The 23,399-nt window shown below is 38.8% G+C and overlaps 1 protein-coding gene across 5 annotated transcripts in view; it reads left to right on the forward strand.

The window, feature by feature from the left end:
• The window catches only part of RBM47 (RNA binding motif protein 47), a 165,544-nt gene that overhangs the window by 135,277 nt on the left and 6,868 nt on the right, over positions 1-23,399 (forward strand). For 3 of the 5 annotated variants that reach the window (XM_053704033.1, XM_053704035.1, XM_053704034.1), the window contains 2 exons: positions 7,999-8,205; positions 9,849-10,042. In XM_053704033.1, coding sequence (XP_053560008.1) covers positions 7,999-8,205; positions 9,849-10,042 — 401 coding nt within the window. The remainder of the gene's footprint in view (positions 1-7,998; positions 8,206-9,848; positions 10,043-23,399) is intronic. The other 2 variants (XM_053704036.1, XM_053704037.1) reach the window with 2 other exon arrangements.

The following is a 23,399-nucleotide window of genomic DNA, read 5'->3' on the forward strand; positions in this document are numbered from 1 at the left end:
ATAGAATCCTATCAGCCAATCGGAATTCGAGGGACGCCATCTTGGATGACGTCCCTTAAAGGAACCGTCATTCGTCGTCTAGTCGTCGGAAGAAGAGGATGGATCCGCGCTGGAGGTCTTCAAGATGGAGCCGGTCGTCATCGGATGGAAGAACATAGAAGATGCCGCTTGGAGAAGATGTTTGCCGGTCCGGATGTCCTCTTCTTGCCAGATAGGAGGAAGACTTTGGACCCTCTTCTGGACTTCTTCAGTGGATGTCTAGCCCCCGCTTGGGTTGGATGAAGATATCTGAGCCAGGACGGATCGGTGAACCTGGTATGGTGAAGACAAGGTAGGAAGATCTTCAGGGGCTTAGTGTTAGGTTTATTTAAGGGGGGTTTGGGTTAGATTAGGGGTATGTGGGTGGTGGGTTGTAATGTTGGGGGGGGGTATTGTATGTTTTCTTTTACAGGCAAAAGAGCTGAACTTCTTGGGGCATGCCCCGCAAAGGGCCCTGTTCAGGGCTGGTAAGGTAAAAGAGCTTGTAACTTTTTAAATTTAGAATAGGGTAGGGAATTTTTTATTTTGGGGGTCTTTGTTATTTTATTAGGGGGCTTAGAGTAGGTGTAATTAGTTTAAAATTGTTGTAATATTTTTCTTATGTTTGTAAATATTTTTTTATTTTCTGTAACTTAGTTCTTTTTTATTTTTTGTACTTTAGATAGTTTATTTAATTGTATTTATTTGTAGCAATTGTGTTTAATTAATTTATTGATAGTGTAGTGTTAGGTTAATTGTAGGTAATTGTAGGTAGTTTATTTAATTATTTTATTGATAGGGTAGTGTTAGGTTTAATTATATCTTAGGTTAGGATTTATTTTACAGGTAAATTTGTAATTATTTTAACTAGGTAACTATTAAATAGTTCTTAACTATTTAATAGCTATTGTACCTGGTTAAAATAAATACAAAGTTACATGTAAAATAAATATTAATCCTAAAATAGCTATAATATAATTATAATTTATATTGTAGCTATATTAGGATTTATTTTTCAGGTAAGTATTTAGCTTTAAATAGGAATCATTTATTTAATAAGAGTTAATTTATTTCGTTAGATAAAAATTATATTTAACTTAGGGGGGTGTTAGTGTTAGGGTTAGACTTAGCTTTAGGGGTTAATACATTTATTATAGTAGCGGTGAGCTCCGGTCGGCAGATTAGGGGTTAATAATTGAAGGTAGGTGTCGGCGATGTTAGGGAGGGCAGATTAGGGGTTAATACTATTTATGATAGGGTTAGTGAGGCGGATTAGGGGTTAATAACTTTATTATAGTAGCGCTCAGGTCCGCTCGGCAGATTAGGGGTTAATAAGTGTAGGTAGGTGTCGGCGACGTTGTGGGGGGCAGATTAGGGGTTAATAAATATAACATAGGGGTCGGCGATGTTAGGGGCAGAAGATTAGGGGTACATAGGGATAACGTAGGTGGCGGCGATTTGCGGTCGGAAGATTAGGGGTTAATTATTTTAAGTAGCTTGCGGCGACGTTGTGTGGGGCAAGTTAGGGGTTAATAAATATAATATAGGGGTCGGCGGGGTTAGGGGCAGCAGATTAGGGGTACATAAGTATAACGTAGGTGGCGGTCGGCAGATTAGGGGTTAAAAATTTTAATCGAGTGGCGGCGATGTGGGGGGACCTCGGTTTAGGGGTACATAGGTAGTTTATGGGTGTTAGTGTAGTTTAGGGTACAGTAGTTAAGAGCTTTATGAACCGGCGTTAGCCAGAAAGCTCTTAACTCCTGCTTTTTTCAGGCGGCTGGAATCTTGTCGTTAGAGCTCTAACGCTCACTGCAGAAACGACTCTAAATACCAGCGTTAGAAAGATCCCATTGAAAAGATAGGCTACGCAAATGGCGTAGGGGGATCTGCGGTATGGAAAAGTCGCGGCTGTAAAGTGAGCGTTAGACCCTTTAATCACTGACTCCAAATACCAGCGGGCGCCCAAAACCAGCGTTAGGAGCCTCTAACGCTGGTTTTGACGGCTACCGCCGAACTCTAAATCTAGGCCTTACAAAATAAAGTTTTTTTTGGGGGTTTTTTTAAGAAAGAAGTAACCAACGAGAGAATCTTATTTTTTTCACATTAGAATAGACATTTAAAACCTGTTCTATTGGAAGTGCTTTGAGTAAAAAAAAAAAAAAACATAAAAATATAGCACTGCTCCTTTACAAATCAAAATATGAAATAGTGATACAAACAGCATTCATTCTTTGTAGCATTATAGATGCTAGAAGGCTAGAAAAATAAATCATTTTAGAAAGTGACACTGTACTGTACATTTGGTTTCCCTTTTATTTGTTTCCAATTACTTGTTATGCCAACATCAGGGTATTGAAAACACTAATTTGTGTTTATTTTTGTATATGAAATAGTTGGTTTTGTTCATTGATACCACAACCCATGAAAATGAAACGAGCTTGCAGGGAAAAAAAATCAGATCTCATCACTTTCTATGCATATAAACACGCTTGATTATCTAATCTCTGTTTGCATATGAAAGCCCAATACTTAAAGAGTAATTTGGAAAATTTATATTACTTATCTATCCTACATTCCACTTGGAGCGTATTTAAATAGCTTTTTAAAGCCAATACTTCAGTATTAACATTTTCATTATACTTAGAGACACCAAAGGCAAAAACAACCATTTTCTTCATAAATGGAAAGAGTCCACAGCTGCATTCATTACTTTTGGGAATTCCCTCATTCCCCAGTCATTCTTTGCCTTTCATCCCAGGAGGTTGGCAGAGAAGTGTCAGAAGTTTTCGATAGTCTCTTATGGAGGGTAGTACTCTTTGGCATGGGACTGGAGTTTTAAGTAGTCCTGTCAGTCTCTCAGTGAGAGCATGGGTGAAAGTTAGAGTCCGGAGATGCAGGGAGAGTCTTTCTGCGAAACCATCCCGACTCATATTACCAACTTCACAAGCAATCAGCGTTGACGAGTTTCGCTGCCTGCTTTCTTCTCTCAAGTACATGGCAGAAGCAACGATACTATCTGTCACACTTGAAGGGCCGTGTTCCTGTTCCACGGCGTAGATTCCGGTAAGATTGTTTCATTTTACTTTTATCATGGATGTATTGTAATTACAACTGTTTATCCGAGAGGGGCTGCAACCTTTTGGGGATAACCTTAACATAGGGTCTCAGTGAGACTCCTTTTGTATCTTGGAATCAAGGATTAATATCTCCTAAGGGGGGTTATTGAACAGGGTTTTTTAATCATGATTCTGTCTGCTACTGTGTAGTGATACTTCGGCTCATGGCTATTTTGGAACATAATGGCCTATGTCTAGTAACGCGGCCTTTACGGTCGCGCAAGCTTTTTTCATGGACTGCACGGTTTACCTTGTGCTCACATTCCTGACCGTGTGGCAATGGAGAAATTCTGGTCTGCTGGTGTCTGGTTTACAGGAGGAGGTAAGTGTCCCAACCAGGTCCATTTTTTAATCGAGTTATGGAGGATTCTGATTTTGTGGAGATGGATGTCTCAGATTCTACTTCTTACGAAGAATATGAATTGGCCCGGGTGATACATGCCCATCAGTTATGTTCCGAATGCCATTTTAGAGTGCTCTGTTCCTTGAGATTGGGGAATCAGGGGCCCGCTGAGCCATCCGCCTATGGGGATTACGCATGCAGGTAACCCAAATGCTGCTTATCCTTCTATGGAGAGTGGCCTGTTCCCACCAGAGGTTATGCCATGGTTCCGCATGGCCATATCTTTGGCGCTGGCGCATATGCACCCCCCGGGAGTGTGCTTATGATATTGTCCGTGTTCCGTTAACCGGAGCTTTTCAGGCATGGGATCACCAGGTCCAGTTCAGCCCTCTGGGGGAGCGACTGCCCCATAGGCCTCAGGGGGTCAACCTTCAGGGCCGGTGTCTTAATTTGTCCCGGCGGAGGTATGTGGCGCCTTTCATTATAGACTGGCGCGCCTTCATGTTCTACTGAGGCACGTTTTGGCATTGCTGGAGGATCCCACTCTTAATGGGGGGATTTCTCAGTCTTCCTCTTCGACTGGCTTGCATGATTAGACATAAGGGGACAAGGTATCTTCTTATAGTCTTTGTTATTTAAGTATCCATTTACAGTTCTGAGCTTAGAAGATTCGGATTCCTGTTGGGCTGGTCCTGCAGGTGTGTCTGTTCTTCCTGGGCAATAACCTACTGGTTGCCTGGTCTTTTATTTAATCCAGTGAGGATAGATTTTCTTTGGTTTAAAGCTCATGTTGTCATAATGTTTCCTTCGGGAAGTTTCTTCTCTGGAATTGATACTCGCGAATTTGTGGTCGCACTGTTTACTTTTACAAAAGTTTTTTCAAGAGTGAGGACGTGCTAGTCCTATGTTTGTCTGTTGTCTATCCCTCCATCTCGGGGGAGACTCTATGTGGCCTTGACAGTGCTGGGGCCCTTGGTTTCAGGCTGGTCCTCACTGGGTACAAATCCTTCTGTCTTTGAGGCCTAGTTCAGACACATGGCGCCTTTTATGCCTGGCTTGTCTGGTGAGGGTGCCTAGTGCTCACAATATGACTTGTGTTGTTTTCCTTGTTTTTATTTTACAAGTTTCAGCTAGCATCCTGAGAGGACTTGATGCTCCGTAATTTGCTTAGAGGCATGGGGGATGGTTCAGTCCTCATTAGCCTGTCAATCTAGTCGGCCGGGTCTCCATTGAGATCCGCTGCAACATGCTCTGTTGTTTCCAATTTTTGCAGGGGCTAGAGTTTTCCTTCCCGTTGTGGGTTGAGGTTAAAAATGGAGGATTTAGGTCCTTTATGCCACCAGTTCTTGGCGGTCTTGCCTTTTTAAGGTCTATTTTGGAGTGTTCTTTTAGGACTTGTTCCTTTTAGAGGTTCTCTTCCTTCGAGTTGAGACTTCTGGACTGCGTCCGGGTTTCTGGTGGCTTTGAGCTAGGTAGCGTGGCTGAGCGGTCTAAGGAGCTGGATAAGACTCCAGTCTCTTCAAAAGCATGGGTTCAGATCCCACTGCTGCCAGATTCATCATTTAATATATTTAGAAAGTGAGGGCTGTGCGGCTTTGTCTACTTCCAAGAGTTAGTCGTCTCCATATCGGGGACAATAGGCGGTGTTTTTCCAAGCGTTTGCTTAGGGTATGTTTCTACCAGGGTTCGGGATGCTCTGCATTCTTCTTCCTTGGGTGTGGTCCTCCAGAAAGTTAGTCTGAAAGGATTATGGAGACTAGCCTTTTTCTACTCTCTCTCTTTTGGGTGACTCTGTTCTCGTTATCATTCCCTTAGTCTTGGACTTCGTGTGAGTTTTCCTTGGGGTCTGGAGCTCTAGAGTGATGGCGTGACTTTGTCGCAGCCTAGCACCATGTTTGGTGGGTGTTGACCTTCTGTTAAGGGTGTTCTCTTCCCTTTGGGCTGGGAATTACGAGTGAGTCCTATACCCGTTCTCTGGGTTAGCCTGGTTATTGTCCCCTGTGAGGTCTGTTTTTCTTCAGACAGGGTATCTTGTGTTCCCTGAGGGTGTCGTTCGTTTTAAGGCGATCTGGGTCCCGGGTCCAGGGCCACAGGCTTAGTTCCGGCCTAGCAAGCCATAGACTTGAAGTTTGAATCCTGCTGTGGCAGTTTTCTTAAAAGACTTATGATCCTGCGGACTGGTTCGCGATGCCCCTGTTTTTTCAGGGAGACTATGTTTGGACATAATGGCTAGCTCATTGAGCTTGCAAGCAGAAAGACCGGGGTTCATATCCACCTTTGGGTCCTGGTTTCAAACTTTAAAGCCTGACTTGTCCTTCGGACGGAGTGTGCTCCTTTTTATGGGGGGTTTTCTCTGTGGATTAAACAGTGGTGTCTGGGTGATTTTTCATTCGGTCCGTGTTTTGCTTAGTCTAAGGCGTCAAGTCTTGGGGCATGTGTGCTGTTCTTATCTGTGCCCTCCCCTTTGAGGGGGTAGCTTGTCTTCCTTAAGAGCTCAGGTCATTGTCCTGCCCTGTGTGTAGGAGGTTGTAACAGGTGGCGTTTGTTTCTGTGAGTGACAGCAGTCTGCTGCTCTGTGGAATGCTCTGTTCCAACTGTTGGAAATTGAAATCTCCATGTAGAGACTGTCTAAGAGAGTTGTGACAGGTCTTTCTAAGGATCTATTGCACTTTCTCTGTTCCAGGTCCTAGGGGGTTCTCCTTGGGAGTGCCTTATTGGAGGAGCAGTTTGGGTTGGCACCCAAGCTCTTTTTGGGGTGGGTGAGTCCCCCCATTATTCCTGTCCCTGGGGGCCTGTGGTTGGGCATCCTCTGGTCAATAGAGGTACTGTGAGCATCTTTGAGGTTCTGTTTTTTCAACACATTCAAAGATCTGTGGGAAGGACTGACGGCTCTTGGATAGCCTGCCACGTTATCCACTGGTTGGTGGATGCTTAGCAGTCTGAAGGATCCTATTTCAGCTGCTCCTTACTTGCCCCGCAAGTATTAAAGTTGCTTCTTAATTTTCGATGACGGCAGCGTGCAGTGTTTTGTCTCCAGGGGTTGTACGTCAGATGTTCACCTTTTGGAGCTTGCTGCACGAGGTTCGGTTCTGAAAATTTAGATATTCAGAGCTACCTTTTTATGACTCTGGGGACCTTTGTCTTCAGTCGTCTTAACTAGAGTGTGGTTGCACTGTGTTAGGGAAAGATTCTCTTCTCTGTTCAGACTCCCGGCCTTAGTCCGTGGTTTCTGTATCTCTGGGGACTGGGTGTTGCCTCCCCCTGTTTCTACGAGACTGGTTGGGTCTCTGTTAGCCTGACCCGGTTTCTCAGGTTTTTGCTCTGTTTAAGGACTCGTTGTGCCCTTTTTTAGTTTTTTTTCTGGAGTTCCTTATGCTTGTTTTCTCCATGTCTTTTGTTCTTTGTGGAAGAATATGGTAGTTTGTTCCCTTTGTCTAGTAAGGGGATTTTGTTGGGTAGGGGTTTTTCATACCTGGTGCTCTCAGAATAGGCCGCCTCTTGTACCCTCCTGTTTTAGCATTCAGTGTCCTCTATAGCTTGGGTATTGTTTTCCCCAAAGTAATGAATGCAGCTGTGGACTCTTTCCATTTATGAAGAAAAACTTTAATTATGCTTACCTGATAATTTTCTTTTCTTCAGATGGATAGAGTCCACAGCTCCCCGCCTGTATTTTTGTGGGGCGTCTGTTATTTTGTTCTTCTGGCACCTTTTCACCCTGATATTTCTCCTACTGTTCCTTGTTCCCTCTGCAGAATGACTGAGTGATGAGGGAAGTGGGGGAGGTATTGGCTGGGGTGTCTTTGCCTCCTCCTGGTGGCCAGGTTCTGAATTCCCAAAAGTAATGAATGCAGCTGTGGACTCTTTCCATCTGATGAAAAGAAAATTATCAGGTAAGCATAATTTAAGTTTTCAAATGCCAAAATAAAGATATAGGAATTATTTGTAAACAATATAACAGACTCTGACAGGTAAAATTGATAATTTGGAACACATTAAAGGGTAAAAAAAATTACAGTACACCTTTTTAAAGGGACCAAAACACCTTGATATTTGTATATATAATGTTTAGTTATGCATAGTAAAACTACTTTGCAATATACATTATATATTTTGCCTCTTGATATGTAATTAAGTTCTGAAAATTGTAGATTTTACCAGAGATTGAAATGCACCCTGCTGGCCTCTCAAAGCTAACCCTGCTACATATACATCCCTAATTGACACCAGCAGTTCACAACTACAAAACAACGCATTTTGTACTAAGATAATAACTGTGGCTCGCCTTGTATGCAGACTTAAGCCCAGATTGGCTACTCCAAATTAGGCAAAGTCTTGGCATTGAAAAAAAAGTGCAGCAAACAACATGCTAATTTGTTTTACAAATGTTTGAGTTGGTATAGCAAGACAACAGAAACTTCTTACATTTTCAAGGTGTTTAGTGTCCCTTTATAAGCTTTGACCTTTCTAGGTGTTACTGTGCATCCTGTTACTGTTCTGATTGTGTTGTGTTGCTATTATAAGCAGGCAGCATAAGAGGCAGAGGGAGAGCTGCAGCTGGCAACAGAACCCCTGGTCCCAGGGGAACCTACCTGGGGGGATACTCGGCAGGCCGTGGCATATATAGCAGATATCATGAAGGGAAGGGTAAACTGCAAGAAAAAGGCTTTGAACTTGTACCCAACCTCGAATTACCTGCAGTCAACCAAGTTGCCCTTAAACCTGGTACAGGTTAGTCTTAATATCTGACATTTAACCACTGAATGCCGTCATTCTTATAGAGGGGTGAATATAAGAGCATTTTTTTTTCATTTTTACCTAGAAATTTAAAAATATCTTTATACAGTGTAGACGTAAAGGGATATTCTTTTGAAACTGTAAAATGCTCTATTTTGTTAAGGGCATTTTATTACTAAGCAAATCTCATTTCTGCTTATGTTTTTATCCCCTGCAGAGGGGTTAAACACAAAGGTAAAGTTACACACCAGGTGCATTCCCCTGAGCTAGAGAAAGCTGGTGGTTAGTGGCCATTTGTGTATGTAACTTCTAATTTGCTAGCCAGCCGAGTCCTGAAGCAATGTATTGTGTCTGGGAGAGCAACTTTATATGTAACCCTTTTACAGAAGTTAAATACACAGTGAGAAACTAGCATCAAATGTACATAGCAAATTAGAAAGTGTTATTATTGCTTTTTACACATTTTTATATATATATATATATATTTTTAGAAAGCGTCAATGCATAACACTGATGCCTTTATACGCTATTACAGTATTTCTATTGTATTATCAGCATTTCCAGTCTAGGTTGATATAAATAGTTATATAAAAATGTTATAAAGACATGGGTTTCCTGAACACATGAAAAAGTCTCTATACAAAGTAAAATCAATTATTTTAGAACCTTATAAATTGGCTACCTTAAAAAACAATTAATACCATAATCATTGAAAATTTGTGCATATTCTTTCATTATTTGTGTCTGCTGGAATCATTGTAGTTCTCTTTGTGTGAGATTTACAATCATTTTGTCTAATCTTTGATTTTTCTTCAAAATCACATTCACAACTCCTCATCTGCAACAACTAACACTATTTTATATGAAAAAACAATTGGTTGTGGGTTGTGGGAGGGTTATTGTGCTGTGAAAGGCTTTATTTTTAAGTGTGGAAAATGTTAGATGTTAATAAATTGTGATATAGTAATATATTATGCTTTATAATGAACAGTAAAAATATCTGTTGCATAATTCATACACTTTTTCCAGTCAGTCATACTATTTTGTTATTAGCATTTTGAAAAAAAAAATACAAATACAAAAGTGTCATTCAGTACATTCCATACTTCTGTAATGGAATCCAATTAACAAGTAATAATAAACAAATAGGCTGTTTTATTTTATTTGGAATTCATTAAAGGGATCGGAAAACCCACATATTTTCTTTTGTTATTCAGAAAAAGCATACAACTTTAAACAACTTTCTAATTTATTTCTATTATCAAAATGTATTTGTTTTCCTGGTATCTTTTGTTGAAAAGCAGAGACATAAGCCCAAGTGCCTGCCCATTTCTGGAACACTATACGGCAACAGTCTTGCAAGAGTAATAGATAGCAACACTATTTCCTGCCATATAGTGCTTTAGACACCTACCTAGGCATCTCTTCACCAAAGAATATCATTGGAACAAAGCAAATTTGATAAAAGTATATTGGAAAGTGTTTATGCTTTGTCAGATTTTAAAAAAAAAGTTTCATATCCCTTTAAGTTCATATTTAAAACACATGCAGCTGAATATAATAACCTGGAGCTAAGTCTGCATAGAAATATATTCCAGAGCATCACACTTTTATTAACCCCACCCTATGTGTTTCAGTGGCAATTCCTACCCTTGGCGCACAGTACTCTATGTTCCAGGCTGCTTCTGCTGCCAAACTAATTGAAGAGGGCAAACTCCATGGAATGGAGCATATGATTAATCCTATTGCTGTCCAGACTGATCCAGCTAGTGCTGCTGCTGCTGTGGCCGCTGCCGTTATGCCGTCTGTTTCAACTCCACCACCATTTCAGGTGAGCCAGAACTACAGAATGTATTTGCCAATTTACAGATATTGGTATTTTTTATTATTATTATCTATTTACACATTTGATGTTTATTATTATTATTATTATTATTATTCACTCAGCCAGTGAAAAATCAACAATATTTGTATATTTTGAGATATCTTGAAAATACTCATAGATTTGTGTGTTGTTCCTGTGCTGTATAGTTTTGTGATGTGACTGTAGCAAGTGTATTGTGCTAAATATAGTCCTTGAATGCAAGTACTCTCGGTTTTAACAATATGAAAGTTCATCTCGTTTTGAGAAATGTCCATTATACAAATATACAAAAGTTCACTGATGACCTACCCATGTATGAATCCTCCATTTAGTTTAATGTAAAAGAAATTGTATCCAGTCTAGCTAATTGCAGCTATTAAAGTCCCTGTATGTTTGCTCAGTTTAGTAATGCTGCTGTTTATACTGTCTGCACTTTATAAGTTGTAGTGACCAGTCCTCCAGAGTAACCGACTATTTATAATTGCTCAGTCTGTTTTGGACCTATACTGAAAACTGAAAGGGATATTAAACAGTATTTGATTGTAATATAACATATTTAAATAGGCATGAAACCCAACATTTTTTCTTTCATGATTCAGATAGAGCAGACATTTTTTTGCAACTTTCCAATTTACTTATATTATCAATTTTGCTTCAATCCTTTTGATTATGAATAGTTAAAACAACTTTGCAGTATACACAGGCAATCCCTGGGTTACAGACATCCGACTTAAGTACAACTCACACTTACAAACGGAGAAAATAGAACTTTATCGCCAATCCTTCTTGGCAGGATAACTCAAAATCCAATTGTCACAAGGACAGAAAGTGATGTGAAATTTTCTGAACAGGGGCACAGATAGCAAAACAAACTTTTCCCTTTGCCATCCAAAACTAAAAAAATGTTTGGCTAGAGTTTCACCTAAAAAAAAGTGCCTGTTCCAACTTACATACAAATTCAACTTAAGAACAAACCTACAGAATCTATCTTGTTCATAACCTGGGGACTGCCTGTAGTTTCATTATTTATTTTGACCCCCTTTCCTGTAATTTAACTACATTAAATTCCGCTTTGTTTCTATAAAGTAATAGATGCTGCCATGTTTAAAAGTAAAGCTATGGTAACTTTCAGACCTTACAAATGTTGCAATGAAAAATATAGTAGTGTGCAAGCAAAACCGCATATTTCTTTAAAAAAATGTGTATTTTACTGTATAATTATTATTATAAAATATTTAGAATCCTACTTGGTATCTTCTTTTACTCCCCCCCTTAAAGGGACAGTCTAGTATAAATTAAACTTTCATTATTCAGATAGGACTTTTAATTTTAATCAGCTTACCAATTTACTTTTATCATCAAATTTGCTTTTTTCTCTTGGTATTCTTAGTTTAAACTAAACATAGGTAGGCTCATATGCTAATTTCTAAGCCTTTGAGGGCTGCCTCTTATCACAGGCTTTTTAAATCTCTTTTCAACAAAAAGAGACAGAAAGTACATGTGGGCCATATAGATAACACTGTGTTCAGGCACAGAGGGTTATTTAAGATCTAGCACAAAACAATGCTAAATTTAAGACAATAGATAATAAACAGTCACGGTCATGTGATCAGGGGGCTGGAAGAAGGTTCTTAGATACAAGGTAATCACAGAGGTAAAAAGTATATTAATATAACTGTGTTGGTTATGCAAAACTGGGGAATGGGTAATAAAGGGATTTTCTATCTTTTAAAACAATAACAATTCTATGGTAGACTGTCCCTTTAATTTCCTTTTTTTGGCTGAGCTGTGACACAGCAGTCCCACCCACTCTCTTGACTTGAAGAGTGTCATATGACACACACACTGATTGGATGCTCATTTGAATTGTCATAATAATAATAAAAAAAAGAGTTCATCCCAGTGGGCCGGCATAACATTGTAATAGAAGCATTACTATAGCCACCGATTAAAGGGACAGTCAACACCAGAATTTTTGTTGTTTTAAAAGATAGATAATCATTTTATTACCCATTCCCTAGTTTTGCACAGCCACCACGGTTATATTAATATACCTTTTAGCTCTGTGATTATCTTGTATCTAAACATCTTCTGACAACCCCCTGATCACATGACATTTTATTTATTATCTATTGACTCATTTTAGCCAATTAGTGCAGTGTCTGCCACAATTCACAGGCGTGCTCACTATCGGCTAGATTTAGAGTTTTGTCGGGAAGGACCCGCGTAGCTAACGCCGGCTTTTTTCTGGCCGCACCATAAAAATAACTCTGGTATTGAGAGTCCACATAAAGGCTGCGTTAGGCTCCAAAAAAGGAGCGTAGAGCATATTTAACGCAGCTTCAACTCTCGATACCAGAGTTGCTTACGGACGCGGCCAGCCTAAAAAATGTGCTCGTGCACGATTCCCCCATAGGAAACAATGGGGCTGTTTGAGCTGAAAAAAAACCTAACACCTGCAAAAAAAACGCGTTCAGCTCCTAACGCAGCCCCATTATTTGCTATGCGGAAACACTTCCTACGTCTGCACCTAACACTCTAACATGTACCCCGAGTCTAAACACTTCTAGCCTTACACTTATTAACCCCTAATCTGCCGCCCCCGCTATCGCTGACCCCTGCATATTATTTTTAACCCCTAATCTGCCGCTCCGTAAACCGCCGCTACTTACATTATCCTTATGTACCCCTAATCTGCTGCCCCTAACACCGCCGACCCCTATATTATATTTATTAACCCCTAATCTGCCCCCCACAATGTCGCCTCCACCTGCCTACACTTATTAACCCCTAATCTGCCGACCGGACCTGAGCGCTACTATAATAAAGTTATTAACCCCTAATCCGCCTCACTAACCCTATAATAAATAGTATTAACCCCTAATCTGCCCTCCCTAACATCGCCGACACCTAACTTCAATTATTAAACCCTAATCTGCCGACTGGAGCTCACTGCTATTCTAATAAATGTATTAACCCCTAAAGCTAAGTCTAACCCTAACACTAACACCCCCCTAAGTTAAATATAATTTACATCTAACGAAATTAATTATCTCTTATTAAATAAATTATTCCTATTTAAAGCTAAATACTTACCTGTAAAATAAATCCTAATATAGCTACACTATAAATTATAATTATATTATAGCTATTTTAGGATTAATATTTATTTTACAGGTAACTTTGTAATTATTTTAACCAGGTACAATAGCTATTAAATAGTTAATAACTATTTAATAGTTACCTAGTTAAAATAATAACAAAATTACCTGTAAAATAAATCCTAACCTAAGTTACAATTAAACCTAACACTACACTATCATTAAATTAATTAAATAAAATATCTACAATTACCTACAATTAAACCTAACACTACACTATCAATACATTAATTAAATACAATATCTACAAATAACTACAATGAAATAAACTAACTAAAGTACAAAAAATAAAAAAGAACTAAGTTACAAAAAATAAAAAAATATTTACAAACATAAGGAAAATCTTACAACAATTTTAAACTAATTACACCTACTCTAAGCCCCCTAATAAAATAACAAAGCCCCCCAAAATAAAAAATGCCCTACCCTAGTCTAAATTACTAAAGTTCAAAGCTCTTTTACCTTACCAGCCCTGAACAGGGCCCTTTGCGGGGCATGCCCCAAGAAGTTCAGCTCTTTTGCCTGTAAAAAAAAACATACAATACCCCCCCCCAACATTACAACCCACCACCCACATACCCCTAATCTAACCCAAACCCCCCTTAAATAAACCTAACACTAAGCCCCTGAAGATCATCCTACCTTGTCTTCACCATACCAGGTTCACCGATCCGTCCTGGCTCCAAAATCTTCATCCAACCCAAGTGGGGGCTGGCGATCCATCTTCTGGCGGCTGAAGAGGTCCAGAAGAGGCTCCAAAGTCTTCATCCTATCCGGGAAGAAGAGTAGATCCGGACCGGCAACCATCATCTTCCAAGCGGCATCTTCTGTCTTCATCCGATGAGGACCGGCTCCATCCTGAAGACCTCCACCGCGGACTCATCTTCATCCGGCGACGTCCAACTGAAGAATGACGGTTCCTTTAAGGGACGTCATCCAAGATGGCGTCCCTCGAATTCCGATTGGCTGATAGAATCCTATTCCTGTTCCGATCAGCCAATAGAATGTGAGCTCAATCTGATTGGCTGATTGGATCAGCCAATCAGATTGATCTTGATTCTGATTGGCTGATTCCATCAGCCAATCAGAATATTCCTACCTTAATTCCGATTGGCTGATAGAATCCTATCAGCCAATCGGAATTAGAGGGACGCCATCTTGGATGACGTCCCTTAAAGGAACCGTCATTCTTCAGTTGGACATCGCCGGATGAAGATGGGTCCGCGGTGGAGGTCTTCAGGATGGAGCCGGTCCTCATCGGATGAAGATAGAAGATGCCGCTTGGAAGATGATGGTTGCCGGTCCGGATCTACTCTTCTTCCCGGATAGGATGAAGACTTTGGAGCCTCTTCTGGACCTCTTCAGCCGCCGGAAGATGGATCGCCAGCCCCCGCTTGGGTTGGATGAAGATTTTGGAGCCAGGACGGATCGGTGAACCTGGTATGGTGAAGACAAGGTAGGATGATCTTCAGGGGCTTAGTGTTAGGTTTATTTAAGGGGGTTTGGGTTAGATTAGGGTATGTGGGTGGTGGGTTGTAATGTTGGGGGGGGTATTGTATTTTTTTTTTACAGGCAAAAGAGCTGAACTTCTTGGGGCATGCCCCGCAAAGGGCCCTGTTCAGGGCTGGTAAGGTAAAAGAGCTTTGAACTTTAGTAATTTAGAATAGGGTAGGGCATTTTTTTATTTTGGGGGGCTTTGTTATTTTATTAGGGGGCTTAGAGTAGGTGTAATTAGTTTAAAATTGTTGTAATATTTTTCTTATGTTTGTAAATATTTTTTTATTTTTTGTAACTTAGTTCTTTTTTATTTTTTGTACTTTAGTTAGTTTATTTCATTGTAGTTATTTGTAGGTATTGTATTTAATTTATTTATTGATAGTGTAGTGTTAGGTTTAATTGTAGGTAATTGTAGATATTTTATTTAATTAATTTATTGATAGTGTAGTGTTAGGTTTAATTGTAACTTAGGTTAGGATTTATTTTACAGGTAAATTTTTAATTATTTTAACTATTTTAGATATTAAATAGTTCTTAACTATTTAATAGCTATTGTACCTGGTTAAAATAAATACAAAGTTACCTGTAAAATAAATATTAATCCTAAAATAGCTATAATATAATTATAATTTATGTTGTAGCTATATTAGGATTTATTTTACAGGTAAGTATTTAGCTTTAAATAGGAATAATTTATTTAATAAGAGTGAATTAATTTCGTTAGATTAAAATTATATTTAATTTAGGGGGGTGTTAGTGTTAGGGTTAGACTTAGCTTTAGGGGTTAATACATTTATTAGAATAGCGGCGAGATTCGGTCGGCAGATTAGGGGTTAATAATTGAAGTTAGGTGTCAGCGATGTTAGGGAGGGCAGGTTAGGGGTTAATAAATATAATATAGGGGTCGGCGGTGTTAGGGGCAGCAGATTAGGGGTACACAGCTATAATGTAGATGGCGGCTCTTTGTGGTCGGCAGATTAGGGGTTAATTATTGTAGGTAGGTGGCGGCGACGTTGTGGGGGGCAGGTTAGGGGTTAATAAATATAATATAGGGGTCGGCGATTTTAGGGCAGCAGATTAGGGGTACGTAGCATAGGGATAATGTAGCTGGCGGCGGCGTGCGGACGGCAGATTAGGGGTTAATAAGTGTAGGTAGCTGGCAGCGACGTTGTGGGGGGCAGATTAGGGGTTAATAAATATAATATAGGGGTCGGCGGTGTTAGGGGCAGCAGATTAGGGGTACATAAGGATAACGTAGGTGGCGGTCGGCAGATTAGGGGTTAAAAATATTTAATCGAGTTGCGGCGATGTGGGGGGACCTCGGTTTAGGGGTACATAGGTAGTTTATGGGTGTTAGTGTACTTTAGAGTACAGTAGTTAAGAGCTTTATGAACCGGCATTAGCCCAGAAAGCTCTTAACTACTGACTTTTTCTGCGGCTGGAGTTTTGTCGTTAGATTTCTAACGCTCACTTCAGACACGACTCTAAATACCGGAGTTAGAAAAATCCCATTGAAAAGATAGGATACGCAATTTACGAAAGGGGATCTGCGGTATGGAAAAGTCGCGGCTGAAAAGTGAGCGTTAGACCCTTTTTTGAGTGACTCCAAATACCGGAGGTAGCCTAAAACCAGCGTTAGGAGCCTCTAACGCTGGTTTTCACGGCTACCGCCAAACTCTAAATCTAGGCCAATGTTATCTATATGGCTTACAGGAACTAGCTCTCCTCTGTTGTGAAAAGCAAATACAAAAGCATGTGATTAGAGGCGGCCTTCAAGGGCTTAGAAATTATCATATGAGCCTTCCTAGGTTTAGCTTTCAACTAAGAATACCAAGAGAACAAAGCAAAATTGGTGATTAAAGTAAATTGGAAAGTTGTTTAAAATTACATGCCTTATTTGAAACATGAAAGTTTTTTTGGACTTGACTGTCCCTTAAAAACCCTTTTCACAGATAGATTAAAAAAAAGTACACGTATGCTTTTTTAATGGCAAAGATTACATATATGGCATTTGATTAAAGGGATACTAACCCCACGTTTTTTCTTTCATGATTCAGATAGAGCATGCAATTTTAAGCAACTTTCTAATTTACTCCTATTATCAATTTTTCTTTGTTCTCATGTTATCTTGATTTGAAAAAGCAGTAATAAAAGGTTAGGAGCCGGCCCATTTTTTAGTTCAGCACCTTGGTAGAGCTGCTGATTGGTTTGCTACATTTAGCCACAAATCAGCAAGTGCTACCCATGTGCTGAACAAAAAATGGTCTGGCTCTAAAGCTTACAGTACTTCTTTTTCAAATCAAGATAGCATGAGAACAAAGAAAAATTGATAATAGGAGTAAATTAGAAAGGTGCTTAAAATCTCATGCTCTATCTGAATCATGAAAGAAAAAAATTGGGTTTAGTATCCCTTTAACTAAAGTTTGCCATCACTTTAAAGGGGCAGTATACACCAATTTTCATATAACTGCGTGTAATAGACACTACTATAAAAAATATGAACAGATACTGATCTGAAAATCCAGTATAAAACCTTATAAAAACTTACTTAGAAGCTCCAAATTTAGCACTGTTGATGAGAAACAACAAGAGCAGATACTCCCAACTACAGATAACCTAAACAGAAGCCAGCAAGAGTCTATAAACAAGCCTATACATCTGACACTTTGGGGCTTGGTTAGGAGTCTGATAATCACAATGTTATTACAAAATTAGCAGAACTATACATTGTTGTAAAAACACTCCCATATAGGCTATATAAATAGATCATCTACAAAACATGTATGCAAAGAAAAATCTAGTGTACAATGTCCCTTTAAAGGGACAGTCTACCATAGAATTGTTATTGTTTTAAAAGATAGATAATCCCTTTATTACCCATTCCCCACTTTTGCATAACCAACACAGTTATATTAATATACTTTTTACCTCTGTGATTACCTTGTATCTAAGAACCTTCTTCCAGTCCCCCGATCACATGACTGTGACTTTTATTATCTATTGTCTTAAATTTTGCATTGTTTTGTGCTAAATCTTAAATAACCCCCTCTGCCTGAACACAGTGTTATCTATATGGCCCACGTGTACTTTCTGTCTCTTTGTGTTGAAAAGAGATTTAAAAAGCATGTGATAAGAGGCAGCCCTCAAAGGCTTAGAAATTAGCATATGAGCCTACCTATGTTTAGTTTAAACTAAGAATACCAAGAGAAAAGAGCAAATTTGATGATAAAAGTAAATTGGAACGTTGATTAAAATTAAAAGTCCCTTTAAGTTCCCCCTTATCTGTTTCCCCTGCTGAAGACAATTAGGAACATATATAAAACAGACTATAAAAGAGACTGTCCAAACAAGGATAATCTAAAAGGGATTCTTCACTGCTTTGTTCGCACAAACAGAGATAAATAGAAAACTAGATCAAACATGGCGGCTCTCATTACTTACTAGAAACAAAAGTACTTTATAGAAACTAAAGCTGTTTATATAACTAATATATAAAAGTGTTAAAATACATCTACATATTATTCTAAAGCTAATATTCTTTTTTAATATATCTTTTTTTTATATCATTCTTTATTTATTATATATATATATAGATATAGATATATATATATATATATATATATATATATATATATATATATATATATATATATATATATATATATATATATATATATATATATATATATATATATATATATACAGTTGTATGCAAAACTTTAGGCACCCCTGACAATTTCCATGATTTTCATTTATAAATAATTAAGTGTTTGGATCAGCAATTTCATTTTGATCTATCATATAACTGAACACACAGTAATATTTCAGTAGTAAAATGAGGTTTATTGGATTAACAGAAAATGTGCAATATGCATCCAAACAAAATTAGACAGGTGCATAAATTTGGGCACCCCAACAGAAATATTGCATCAATATTTAGTTGAGCCTCCTTTAGCAGAAATAACAACCTCTAGACACTTCCTATAGCCTGTAATGAGTGTCTGGATTTTGTATGAAGGTATTTTGGACCATTCCTCCTTGCAAAACCTCTCCAGTTCAGTTAGGTTTGATGGTTGCCAAGCATGAACATCCCGCTTCCAATCACCCAACAGATTTTCAATGATATTTAGCTCTGGGGACTGGGATGGCCATTCCAGAACATTGTACTTGTTCCTCTGCATAAATGCCAGAGTAGATTTTGAGCAGTGTTTTGGGTCGTTGTCTTGTTGAAATATCCAGCCCCGGCGTAACTTCAACTTTGTGACTGATTCCTCAACATTATTCTCAAATCTGCTGATATTGAGTGGAATCCATGTGATCCTCAACTTTAACAAGATTCCCAGTACTGGCACTGGCCACACAGCCCCACAGTCCCACAGCATGATGGAACATTCACCAAATTTTACTGTGGGTAGCAAGTGTTTGTCTTGGAACACTGTGTTCTTTTGCCGCCATGCATAACGCCCCTTGTTATGACCAAATAACTCCATCTTTGTTTCATCAGTCCACAGCACCTTCTTCCAAAATGAAGCTGGCTTGTCCAAATTTGTGTTTGCATACCTCAATCGCAGAAAAAGCTTCTTCCGCATCCCTCTCCCATACAGCTTCTCCTTGTGCAAAGTGCGCTGAATTGTTGAACGATGCACAGTCTTTAGAGGTGGTCTGTGGGCTGTTTTTGACCGTTCTCACCATCCTTTGCCTTTGCCTCTCTGATATTTTACGTGGCATGCCACTTCTGGACTTAGCAAGAACTCTGCCTGTGGTCTTCCATTTCCTATAATGTTCCTCACAGTAAACACTGACAGTTTAAATCTCTGCGATAGCTTTTTATAGCCTTCCCCTAAACCATAATGTTGAACAATATTTGTTTTCAGGTCATTTGAGAGTTGTTTTGAGGTCCCCATGTTGCCACTCTTCAGAAGAGAGTCAAAGAGAACAACAACTTGTAATTGCCCCCCTTAAATAGCTTTTCTTGTGATTGGATGCACCTGTCTATGAAGTTCAAGGCTTAATGGGCTCACCAAACCAATTGTGTGTTCCAATTAATCAGTGCTAGGTAGTTACAGGTATTCAAATCAACAAAATGACAAGGGTGCCCAACTTTATGCACCTGTCTAATTTCATTTGGATGCATATTGCACATTTTCTGTTAATTCAATAAACCTCATTTCACTACTGAAATATTACTGTGTCCTTCAGTTATTTGATAGATCAAAATGAAATTGCTGATCCAAACACCCAATTATTTATAAATGAAAATCATGGAAATTGTCAGGGGTGCCTAAACTTTTGCATACGACTGTATGTATGCACTTCCTATTAGTGTAGACAATTCCCATGGAAAAAAGGCACTCACTGGACTCACCAAAACGTTATGTCTGTTACGAGATGTTTTTGAAGATGAATTAAAATTTTGGATACTGTGCTGAAGTCCAGTGAGTGCCTTTTTTCCATGGCAATTATATATATATAGTATTCCAAGAAAGGGCACTCACAGGGCTTGACAGTAGAAAAAAACAATCTTTATTTCATACAATTCATCATAGTGTGACAGTCGACGTTTCGGCTATGCATCTAGCCTTTTTCAAGACAATCTGTATCCGTTAAAACAACTCAGCGTTTTTCAGCACCTTTCCGTGACTGTGTATCATACACAGCCGAAACGTCGACTGACACACTATGATGAATTGCTTGAAATAAAGATTGTTTTTTCTACTGCCAAGCCCTGTGAGTGCCCTTTTTTGGAATACTTTGTACTTGTGATTTAAGGAGTCACCCAGGCACTAGATGAACTACGGCCGAGGGAGTGAGTGCATGACAAGTGCATATATATATATGTAAAAAAGTATTTTGTTCTGCGCCAATCTTCTATAAAAGTATAATAATGATTGCAGGGATGAGATCTCCCCTATATCTAAACACTTACTTTAAAAAACCTCAATCGATATGAGGTAAGTAATCACCCTTCAGAAAGAAATCCTCAAAGGCATCTGCAGCTCCGTTCAACTGGTTCGTTACAGCAGCAGCCTGGGGATGAATCACAAAGTGCTGTATGCTGAGGCAGTATATGCGATCCTCACTGGAGAAGTTGATGGCTTTTTTAATGTAGCGCTAAATTTATAATACACAGCTCTCAGGACGCCCACTTCAAAAGTAAATTTGTTTTTGTAAGCTAACGGATTGAACAGTTCTCCAATTGGTACCATATAACAGATTATGAGTCATGGGCCATTTAGGTTGGAGGAGGGGACCTTTTAGTAATTTTTTTTTTTTTGTTTGTTCTGCAGCTGATGAGATGGGATGAAATATAATGGGAACAAACACATGAGCCAAATAAGCTATGGAAATAAAAACGAAGGATTTTTGTTGTGGAACTCTTTAGTATACAACTGCAATAGGTGAAAGGGCAAAGTGCCTTGGCTCATGTGTTTGTTCCTATTATATTTCATCCCATCTCATTAGCTGCAGAACAAAAACAAAAAAAATTACTAAAAGGTCCCCTCCTCCAACCTAAATGGCCCATGACTCATAATCTGTTATATGGTACCAATTGGAGAACTGTTCAATCCGTTAGCTTACAAAAACAAATTTTGCTTTTGAAGTGGGCGTCCTGAGAGCTGTGTATTACAAATTTAGCGCTACATTAAAAAAGCCATCAACTTCTCCAGTGAGGATCGCATATACTGCCTCAGCATACAGCACTTTGTGATTCATCCCCAGGCTGCTGCTGTAACGAACCAGTTGAACAGAGCTGCAGATGCCTTTGAGGATTTCTTTCTGAAGGGTGATTACTTACCTCATATCGATTGAGGTTTTTTAAAGTAAGTGTTTAGATATAGGGGAGATCGCATCCCTGCAATCATTATTATACTTTTATAGAAGATTGGCGCAGAACAAAAGACTTTTTTACATGTTCACCTAGTGAAGGCATAGTGGGAGCCTTCACGCAATTATTTAGTTCAGCTGCCTATCTTCAGAGTTCAACTACTTTATGGACTTATTATCAATTGTCTCAATATATTTATTGTAACTCGTATTTATTTTTGCCTGCATTTTATTATTTCATTATTTCAATTTTATTTATGTCTTCTTATATAACATCAGGATAGCGCAGTATTCTCATCTTTTTGTGTATATATATATATATATATATATATATATATATATATATATATATATGGAGCTGGCGGGAGGTGTGGGCGGGAGTTGTGTGTCGGGTGGGCAGCCCAGCAGGGGGGGCAACGAGCAGGAGGGGCCCTACGATATGAAAAAAAAGGCACAGGGAGGGATGGGGCAACTACACTACAGAAAATGGGATCTGGGGGTGTGGGGGGGGCACTACAATACAGAAAATATAATAAGCCCCCCCAAAAAAACAGTTTTATAGATACTGGCAGACAGCTGCCAGTACCTAAGATGGCACCTAAAAGTTAGAGGGGGGAGGTTTACAGAGCTGTTTGGGGGGGATCAGGGAGGTTGGGGGGTAAGGGGGGATCCGACACTGGAGAAATATATTTAAAAAAACAAAAAAGCCTTATTTTTTTCATACTGGCAGACTGTCTACCAGTACCTAAGGTGGGGGTTACCGGGGGTGGGGGAGAGCTGTTTGGGAGGGATCAGTTATGGATCAGGGGGTGGGGAGTGTCAGATAGGAGGCTAATCTCTACACTCAACCTTACATTAACCTTTTAAGCTACCTAATTAACCCCTTCACTGCCGGGAATAATAGAAGTGTGGTGCGCAGCTGCAATTAGCGACCTTCTAATTACCAAAAGACAATGGCAAAGCCATATATGTCTGCTGTTTCTGAACAAAGGGGATCCCAAAGAAACTTTTACAAACATTTGTGCCATGATTGCACTAGCAGTATGTAAATAATTTCTGTGAGAAACCCAAAGTTTGTGAAAAAAGTACCACATTTTTTTATTTGATGGCATTTGGCGGTGAAATGGTGGCATAAAATATACCAAAATGGGACTAGGTCAATATCTTGGGTTGTCTACTTAAAAAACAAAATATATATATATATTTGATAGGTAAATAAAAAAAAACAATGCTCTATTTCTGTTTAAATGGAGTGATAGCAAAAATGCTAAAAATGCTCTGGTAGTTTTTGTCTGGAAGTCTCTGGAAGTCTCGGTACTGAAAGGGTTAATGCAGACAAAAACAGGCAATTGGCTAAGGGAACAGTAGATATAATTGGTACATTTCTAAAATCTGCCTTTTCTAATGTTGTTCCAGTCTCTTTCAAGTTCAGGCTATTATTATTAGTTCCAGTTAAATGTACTTATACACACATATGCATTATTAGTAATTTGCAATATTTGTATAAAACGCTTAGTTCTAACTTTATCAGTTTGTTTATTTGCTCTTCTGTTTTCTGTGCCTAATATATAACATGCAGACTTAATGGAACAATGAAAGGTAAATGTTTTAACTTTTATCTGATTTGATTTTCTGTAACCATAGTCTTTGTTAAATGAACATTCTAATGCAAAAATTAATTAGAGCATGTCATTTTTTCCATTAGGATGTCCCTTTAAGATAAAAAATATCCCATGGAAATTCATTTTTTTTCCCTTTGTTGCATCTTAAAGAGGGTATTTTCTAAATTGTTTTCCAGTTGTTTTTATTTTTAGAAACATGCATGTTCCTGGCTTAAATAA

Source organism: Bombina bombina, chromosome 2 (genome assembly GCF_027579735.1).
Source record: "Bombina bombina isolate aBomBom1 chromosome 2, aBomBom1.pri, whole genome shotgun sequence".
NCBI lineage: Eukaryota > Metazoa > Chordata > Amphibia > Anura > Bombinatoridae > Bombina > Bombina bombina.